The sequence below is a fragment of the Argentina silus genome (genome assembly GCF_951799395.1).
Source record: "Argentina silus genome assembly, chromosome: 3".
NCBI lineage: Eukaryota > Metazoa > Chordata > Actinopteri > Argentiniformes > Argentinidae > Argentina > Argentina silus.
The window spans coordinates 14,020,260-14,030,041 of record NC_139657.1 but is presented as its reverse complement, the minus strand read 5'-3'; the positions used below and the strand labels follow the sequence as shown (position 1 = coordinate 14,030,041).

Sequence of the window (9,782 nt, the reverse complement as noted above, 5' to 3'; positions counted from 1 at the left end):
ACCAGGAGAGATTGAAGTCCACTCCCTAGCTTTGTGAACATAATGTCCACAGCGACTTACATGAGCATAATCATGAATCAGTGAGAGGGAATCCAGGGTAGCATGTTGCACAATTTTAAAAAATGTACCCCTTTGAGTGTTATGATACCCCTTTGAGAAATATTCCCTCAAAAGGTATCTCCACCTGGAATCTTGCTTGCCAAGCCTCAAGAGCCATGAGCTCTATCTACCCTGAACACATGAACTGAACATTACTTCACAAAGACTAACACATATACTGTAGGTACCTTGATACGGATGGACTGCACAGCTTCCTGATCCCTGGCTTTGGTCAGGTTGACCAGGTTGTACACCTTCTTCATGCTGGCAGATCCCTCTCAGAGAAACCACACTGTAACTGCGTTTGACCGTGTGGACTGACCGTGTTCGACTGCAGACTAACAGTATTTGACGGGATGGTTCAGGGATAAAGACAAGGCGAGTAAACTCTGTGAGAAGAGCTACACCCCCAACTCCCAGGCCCAGGTGACAGGTGAGAGGAGAGAGGAGAGAGGAGAGAGGAGAGGGGTGCAGGTGAAAGAAGTCTTTGTGAGGTGAGAGCTGATGAGAGGGAACGTTTCTAGAACAAAGTGCTGAGAAAAAGGAAGGGAGAAAAGGAGGGGAAGGAGGGGAAGGAGGGGGAGGAGGGCACAGAGGGCGGATTTGTACACTCACCTGAAGACTCTAATGAATATGAATGACGTTTGAAGTGGTCTTTGGTTCCAAGGGTAAACATTAAAAAGGCAGTGTGTGGGTGTGTATGTGTGTGCGTGTGGGTGTGTTTGTGTACTGTGTGTGTGTGTGTGTGTGTGTGTGTGTGTGTGTGTGTGTGTGTGTGTGTGTGTCTTTGAATGATCTCTATAGATTATAGTCAGTAGTGAAAAGCAAAGAGTGGAAAAGCACAAGGATACACAAACATAACCAAAAGGACAACAGAATTCATTTATAAGAGATTGACTAACTTGGCTATGTTGAGGGAAATGAGGAGGAGGAGTAGGAGGTATTAACTCATTGCTTACTACACAGTGACTGCATTTAAACTCCGGTGGTGCTGGAACATTACACACACACACACACACACACACACACACACACACACACACACACACACACACACACACACACACACACACACACACACACACACGCACACACACACATACACACAAACCACAGGGAGAGCATCCTTTGTTACCTATGCCCACCTAATCCTATTCCAACTCAGAGGTGTGTGAGTGCATATGTATGTGTGTGTGTGTGTGTGTGTGTGTGTGTGTGTGTGTGTGTGTGTGTGTGTGTGTGTGTGTGTGTGTGTGTGTGTGCGTGCGCAACCTGACTGGATTGAAACCTGGGTCTCTAATACTTGAGCTAACACAAATCTTCTCAGGTTTCAGGCAAGGCGAGGGAAAGTGGTTCCAAACCACCTCTGCTACGTGTATGTGTGTGTGTGTTTGTGTTGTGGTAAAACATTTATAATGACTGGGCACTGAAAGTGAGATGATTAACAGCATTATGCAGATGCACGTTCACTCAGGAGAGTGAGTGAACGTGTTGAGAATGTGCTCTGGTTGACACTCCTGGCAGCATGGAGTTATTAATTCAGTGCATTCTGACACAACATTGTATTCAGATTGTGACCCCCCGCCGCCACCCCCCCCCCCCCCCCCCCATCCGCAAAAAAAATCTCTGAAAGCACAACGAAAAGATGAAATCAACCTTTTTTTCTTACCCTCCAACTCTTTGGAGCTTCAGTGACAAACTCTCTTGACCCAGTGGACGCCTCTCCCCCGTCTCCGTTTGGCGTTTGGGAGTGTGCAGTTTGAGACTTCCTGGTCTCCGCTGCCTGCAGCATTTTCAGTAGGTTTTGGTTGCATGTTGGTGATGGACAGTCTTCACCAGACACAAACGAAGAGATAGTATATTCTTCTGCTTCTTCATCCCTCATTTCATCCTCTGTATGGGGTTCGGGGAACACGTCCGGGAGAGGAAGGTCGTCATAGGGAATGTCCATCTGCTCTCCTCCCTCAGCCATGGCAGGAGAGACAGTGAGCGACTGGGTAACTCTAACTCAGTAACTCTAAACGACAAGTAAGGGCAGGTCCAAGCACAGGTATAGCCTTCCCACACACCTTTGACGTTCTTTCACACCAAAAAAATATGAGAATCTCCTCCTAAATCTACATAGTCCAGTTCACTTGCCCTGTTAAGCATGTGTTCATTTGAAACATTAGCGTTTCACAACACAACAACAGTAAGTGTGGCAGGGGAGGCTGGTGGAGGTAGAAATCGGAGGACGGGCTCATTGTAATGCATGGAACGGAATGAGGGATGGTATCAAACACGCGTGGAACGGAATGAGGGAACACGCGTGTTTGATACCATCCCTCATTCCGTTCCATGCATTACAATGAGCCCGTCCTCCGATTTCTACCTCCACTTGAGTGTGGGTTCCGACAACAGATGAACGATGGGATAAGTCCCTGTTGTACACAATATGTACAGTGTAAACACTCTGCTTGCTTGGTATGGACACCGATATCAAGATATGCCCCAGTCAAACAGACCCTCTACAACACCACTGCAACACAGAGAGACAGACAGACAGACAGACAGACAGACAGACAGACAGACAGACAGAAGGACATGCGGATGGATGGATAAGGACACAGTCTTTTAACCTGACACATCTCCCTCCTGTTTACACTAACAGACAGCAAGCCATGCCCTCTGGTCTCTGGCCTTCTAGGACTGCCTGCCGTTAAACTGTTTCACTTTTCACCCATTGTGACTTTGGCACTATGTTTTCACAGACAACACTGTGGCAAAGTCACAAACAATGAGCATAAAGAGGCCCAACACAGACAAATGGTAACAATGCACACAAACAGGCATGGTGAGATTTATTGACAGTAAACCCTGTGTCCATGATAGTCACACAAAGATCTGCATAAGTCAGTAAGGCAGGAGGCTTGATTCGCCAGTGGGGGGCGTTTTTGTAACCAACATGATTGATGACTCAATGGCCTTTACTATGAGATACAGGTTCAGGACATCTTTGCTCTATCCTTCATGGTGGTTTGGGGGGTTCGTGTACGGGGGCACAGGGTATGTTTGCGGAGCAGGAGCAGAGGGGGTAGATGGAAACTCTGGGTGGTGGCGGTGGTGGTGGTGTGTGCTTCTTGTGTCATATGAGGTTCCTCTGTCTGTGGTCCATATTGCCCACGGCTTCAAGACACACACACACACACACACACACACACACACACACACACACACACACACACACACACACACACACACACACACACACACACACACACACACACACACTGTCATATAGCTGCCTGCACACTAAAAAATCTAGGAATTTCCAAGACATTACAGATAAAGGAAGACTAGACAGAGCAAAAATGATTAAGCAAAGACACACATGATCCCACAGCATAGAGTACCCTTTAAAGCCACTGGGGGGCAGGATGTTTCCGTGGCTGTCAAGCAGTGGAGCTCTCAGGTGGCTGAGCCAGACCAGCCTCTTTCTCTCCCGATACTCGGGGTCAAGATCCTGAGGTGAATCCGCCTGGCTCCCCCTGGTTCCAGTCCAGTGTCTGGGGCTCTTCCTCCATTGGAAAAGGAACCTGGCAAGGGTGTGGGGACCCATCCTGGAGGGAGGGGGCAGAGGGAGGGGTAGCAAGTTGGCAAGAGCCACCTCCACCTGGGGCACACACTGCTCCCTCTCCCCCCTCTCTCTCCACCTCCTCCCCTGCTCCTCACTTCCCTCCTCTCTCAGCCAGTGTAGGAACTCCAGCCGGGGACGAAGAGGTGGCAGGGGTAAATAGAATGTTTCCCTGGGAATGGCCAATGAACTGTTGACCTGGGCTTTGTGGGCGGTGCCTTTAGGAGGACCCTTTAGGACCAGGCGATGCTGGACATGAGGGCTGAAACCTGGGTACCTCACAGACTCCATCCGGCAAAAGAGAAAGTCTGGAAAATGACTCACCCATGTCAGACATAATGACAGTGTGGTCAGACATGATAATTTGATCTGACCGACTTCTAATCATGTATTCATCTCTCTAACCTTGTATTTTTCAAATTTTGTAAGCATATTTTAAAGTCAAGTTTTCTTACGCATGACCCTATGACTCTTTTACCTCTTATATTCTGTCATAACTTTTCTTTTTGTGTGCAAATAAAAATATAGGTATTCTGAGATGTAAATAAGCTCTCACCTCTGTGTAGGTGTTTTCAGTTACCCATCTATAAGATGTCGTTTTCTTTGTTCACCAGTTGAGGTCCCCACTCCTCCAGTGTGCCAAGGCCTCCCTAATATACTTGAGCTAGTCAATTTGTTCCTATGGCAACATAGCTATTGTTGTCTGTCAATGAACAATGAGAAGACTCATTCCATATTCTTTTAGACTTTTTCTATAAGTAAGTAAAAGAGGAAAGAAAGAAAAAGAAACAACCATGTTTTCATGTTTATTATTTTCTTAGAACAAAAATACAAAACGTAGCATGCTTGTTAGTAGGACTTCAACAATTCAACTGATTTTTAGCACCTACCATTTATCACATCTTGCTGTATCTTGCAGCATACCTATCCTTAGTGACTGAGGGTATTTTACAAACATACAGAACAATGTAAGGCACAGGGTCATTACTGTGATACAATTTTGTCCAAGATATTATTATTGATTTTCTTTACATATCAAGGAAAGTTTGTGACCTAAAAATGTGTGACCTAAAGGAAAATGTCATGTGGTAGTAGGGGTAGCACTAGCTACTGTCATACACCACAAAGATGGAAGGATCCAACATCTGATCAACGCAGGAATCATAGTGATCTCGCCCAGAAACTGTGGGGCTGGACAATCCCAAATGGCCTGACATACTCCCTCTTCCCCAGGCAGGCCCTCCCCATAAGAACTTTGGCCAAGAACATGAACCCACAGAATCTCACACTTTCAGGCTTTTGGATGGCGTGAGCTGTGAGATGGGAGTGCAGGGAGTAAGCTCCACAGCCATGTCTGGCATTATCTCTCACCAAACGTGGGTCAAAGTTCTGCCTTCTGATGTCTGTGGTGGCACCTGCAGAGGTGCTGTGGAACAGGTGTCTTTCCAGATCCACTTGTACCTCTAGCTCAGCCTGCATGTGCTCCTTCTGCCTGGGAAACACCCAAAACATAACATTAACAGGCTTGAAGCAACCGGCCCCAGCATTCAACACAATATGTTTTCCAAATAAATAACCATTTTAATATGGCTTATTAGGGTTAAAATCAGTATTATAAGTCAACTTACTGGTAAAATAAAAGTTATATCTAAATAAAGGTTATATCAAAATAGATAGATAAATCCCACAAGAGTGTGTTCTGGACCTGTTGCAGGCTGATGATCTGGTTCTGGTTCTCAGGCAGGGTTCTGTGGAACAGGTTTGGACCCATCTTTTGTCCCCCTGCATCCCAGGGGGCACGTCCAGCATAGAGAAGGTCTTCCCTGGGTCCAGGGGCCATACTGGGGGGTACTGGGAGTTAAACATAAAATGTAAATGTAAACCCCTCCAGATAGGGGAGATTTCATAAAAAAAAATATAATAATAAAGATTCTATGTATATTCTGTGTATGATCAAATCTATGGCCATGTTTGTATGATTGCGTGTCCTAGGTGTGGTTTCAGGGAGTCCAGTGAGTGAAACCCAGAGCTGTGTCTGACTCTGGGTGTAGAGCCTGTGTTGTAGTTCCTCAGGGTCGGAGTCCACAGCCAGTCTCTCTGCAGCCTGTCACCTATTCTGCCTTCATTCAGTCAGGCCTCCAGCTGGGCACTAGTCTCCTGGGTGGGGACAGCAGGAATGAAAACAAGAAGAGTAGAGGCATGGGTAGTGTATGCCCCTTTAAATGGACATGGGACGATCTATGAGACATTACCCTAGGGGCACTGGGAGCCGGAGCCCGCTGGTGCTTCGTTTTGGAGCCGTTGGGCTTGGTCCTTGACGGATGTATCTTCCAGACTTTTCTCAGATTAGGGTTAGGTTTTTTTGTGTTCATTTTTGTATTGCGTTACATGTGTCTTTTATCACTATAAAACAGATTATAATTGTTTTTGCCCCACTGGGTGTGTGTCCAGGCTTTAAGGTACTAAAAAGTGTAGAACTGTACTTTATTCAAAATGTTGAACCTAAAAGTGATGTAAATGAACCCTTTTTGGACTAATATGACTTAATATTATCATAGGATACTGAACACCAACTACAGTTTTCACTATATTTTCAAGTTTTGAACACACTAAAATGTGATTTTAGATTCACTTCCATACATTTATTTTTTGTGAGGTGTAACAACCTTTTTTTCCAGATCATACCTGTGAAAACATTACTCCTTCTGACTCATTCTACATTTGTTCCTACAACCACTCCTGATTACAATTCTCCTGGAAGGTTCTGCATCCTCTTTTTAGTCCAGCCAGCCAGGATCTGGTCAATATGTCGGAACAGATGGAGTCAGAAAGAGCTTTTTTTTTACATATATGATCTGGAAAAGTGGTTACAGCTCCCAAAACAGTCACTGAATCTTTATCTTTCTACAGAGAATCAAACGGATGAAGCACTCAGCATTTGCTGTTCCTGTTTCTCTGTTTCTTTTCGCCAAACAACCAGCCATTGGAGCAGCTGACAGACATGTTCCATCTCAAAACATAATCAACAGTTTCCATTCAGGTGCCCCAGTTAGCATGGAAGAGTGAATATACAGTTCCTTTTCCCAAATGGAGCGATGTTGGTCTGAAACATTGTGATCTTGTCAGTCACAGCTGGGGCAGAGCTGGAGTTAACATAGTGTAGCTCTCCTGACAGCCCAGTTTCCTTTTCAATCCATATAAATAGTGCCACAATCACTCAGAAACATATGTTGCTATATATATATACTATTCGGCATAGACAGCCGGTTTCCCTGACCCAGATTAAGCCTAATCTTGGATTAAATAACAGGAGAACATCTTCATTGAAGATGGACTCACACCGTTCATATGAAAGTCACAATGCTTGAATGAAAGCCTCAAGACCTGAATACGCAGACACAGTTGTATCTTTCATTTGTGAAAGGTGTGCCTTTCATTCCACTCAGGGCTTCTCATCAATTTAATCGTGGTTATATGATTTAACTGGTATTTGTTTGATTTAAAAGCTGAGCATTTTTCATCCAGAATAGACTTCATTTAATAGTTTTATTTAAAGCTTGCTTGTTTTATTAAAATTTCCACCATATGTCACAGGCTACACAAGGCAATGCATCCAGCAGGCAAATGCAGATTTTTTTATTTCAGTTGAATACGTTTAACATCATATTGAAGGGGCAATCTGTGACCAAACAACAAGCGGTCTCCCCACCCACCACTTTGTTTGATAAACAGCTGAGGGATGGGGCTGGAGAAATTAACCATTCTCAAATTCATAGTTTGAGTTAGCTGTAAGGACCAACTATCCATGAGATCAAAATTATAGTTTTCACCATGATGCTATACAGTTTACAATTACATTGTTTACCAACAAAGTTATATTTTTCAAGATAAATGGATGTATCAATCCCATTTTGCCCCTTTAATATAACCATGAGTTAAATTGTTTTGTGGGTGGACAAAAAACATATGCCACAGTGGAACTGCCCCCAAAGTTCTATAATTATTTATTTCTTCACGAGATGGAAAAGCAGGATAATTTGTTATAAAAAAACTGTTATAAAAACTTTATATACATATATATTAAACTGTTGCTCACAAAACTGACCAAAACCCGTGTGCAGCCATGGTGGAGTCAGCATCGGCACATCGGGAGGGAACTGTTGTTGTCTTCAGCAGGCATGTTTCTGACCAACAGTCAGCCTCCCTTCACACCACCTGGACAAGGGCAAGGAGCTAGGCTCTGGAGCCCCTGTGGAAAACCGCTTAATCATTCTGGCACATTGGCACAGTAGAGTAGTGTGTGTGTGTGTGTGTGTGTGTGTGTGTGTGTGTGTGTGTGTGTGTGTGTGTGTGTGTGTGTGTGTGTGTGTGTGTGTGTGTGTGTGTGTGTGTGTGTGTGTGTGTGTGTGTGTGTGTGTGTGTGTGTGTGTTTGTCTGTATGTGTTAATACAGGCTACGAATTCTAAACACAATTTTGTCATGTATTTTCGAAACACAGGAATGACTGAATGTTTGTTGGATGGCATTGATGGTGTGTGTCATGCTGTGACAGGGATATCATTTATATTTAACATTTTCTAAAGAGTTGAGAACTCTTATGACATTTCCAGAAGCCAGATGAATACATGTTGGGAAATCCTTTTAAATGGTTGTCCTCTGCTCTGGTAGAGATGTATGAGTTGTATGTAAATATGTATGAATGTCATAAACAAATAACAACATTACATGGGGGCGTTACTTAAAATGCTGCAATGTTGTGGCTCTATTTTTAATATACCCCTACAACCCGATCTTTGATAAAGGAAAACACTAAATTTCACATATTTACTATTATCATTTATTCACAGTTCATTAAAAACACCTACTGCTGAGCTTAAACATGATCTAAGTTATTGAGTAAGGATAGGTGGACCCAAGGAGGGAGTAGGGATAGTAGAAAGAAATATCATATCAGGTCACATTTTACTGTTACAGGGACCATAGAGGGGTTGTCACACATAAGTTAATAACACACAAACACACAAACACACAGACGCACACGCACACACAGACGCACACACACACACACACACACACACACACACACACACACACACACACACACACACACACACATACACACACATGTAAGTGTATATACAAGTTTATTTATATCGTTTTTAAGAACTGTGTTTTTGCACAAATCTTCTATCCACTTTGTCTGTAAACTTTCTCAGTGTCTTTGTGTATGTGTCTCACTTTTCATCATTCTCTCTTTGCCTCCAGAAATAGACTGACAGTATTTGTGTTTCTTGTTCTTCCTCAAAATACTTTAACATTCATGTATTTAAATATAAAGTTAAACCTAATTTACAAAGGGAAACAACTATAACCATGGATAGTATCAACACGTCAACAACGAACCCTTACTGTCTGAACAAGGCAGAAACAACGACATCTCTGAGCAAACGTTATGCAACTGTACCTGTACAACAAACAACGAGCACGAGGTCATTCATACATGGAGAGGGTGCAGAGGAGCGAGAGACCCTTCCACAGTATTCCTAAGATACAAAACATCCAAATACACCCAGCGCCATAGATACACATACAGATTTGCATTCTCAGAGGAATGTGATTGTCTTGGAAAGGATTGTCAGGGCAAATATGGTGCCCAAAGTCTCAAACCCACGTTTGCAGAACTCCACTGTATGTCTATAGTTCTGGAACATCCCATTTTGAATTGTATATACAGTAGATCCTCTCCTCGCTCCAACGTGAATTCTTTCATGTGAATTCACTAATTGCCATCAGGTATCCAGTCACAATCAGAGTTGTGATTACCCCAAGAAAGGGATGAATTTCGAAGTATTTAAACATGACCTAGAACCTTCCTATTCCCTCACCCATCAAATCTTTGACAAAGTCTTCTTTCTTCAAATTCTTCCGTTGCTCAAGGAAGAGGTTACCCCTTACCACAGTTTTAGGATCAGATTACCTGAACTGCATCCTAAACTCCATTAGGAGGTATAAAAAAAAATCTGACCCTCTATCAGTAGTTAGGAACAACGTAGCCTATCTAATCCACCCT

At 43.5% G+C, this 9,782-nt stretch overlaps 1 protein-coding gene across 1 annotated transcript in view; it reads right to left on the bottom strand.

The window, feature by feature from the left end:
- LOC310802750 (S-adenosylhomocysteine hydrolase-like protein 1) overlaps positions 1-2,178 on the bottom strand; it is a 10,339-nt gene extending 8,161 nt beyond the window's left edge. Inside the window, exon 1 of the mRNA XM_083667293.1 lies at positions 1,769-2,178. Within this exon, the coding sequence (XP_083523419.1) occupies positions 1,769-2,071 (303 nt within the window). The 5' untranslated portion in view covers positions 2,072-2,178. The remainder of the gene's footprint in view (positions 1-1,768) is intronic.
- Positions 2,179-9,782: the final 7,604 nt, after the last annotated feature.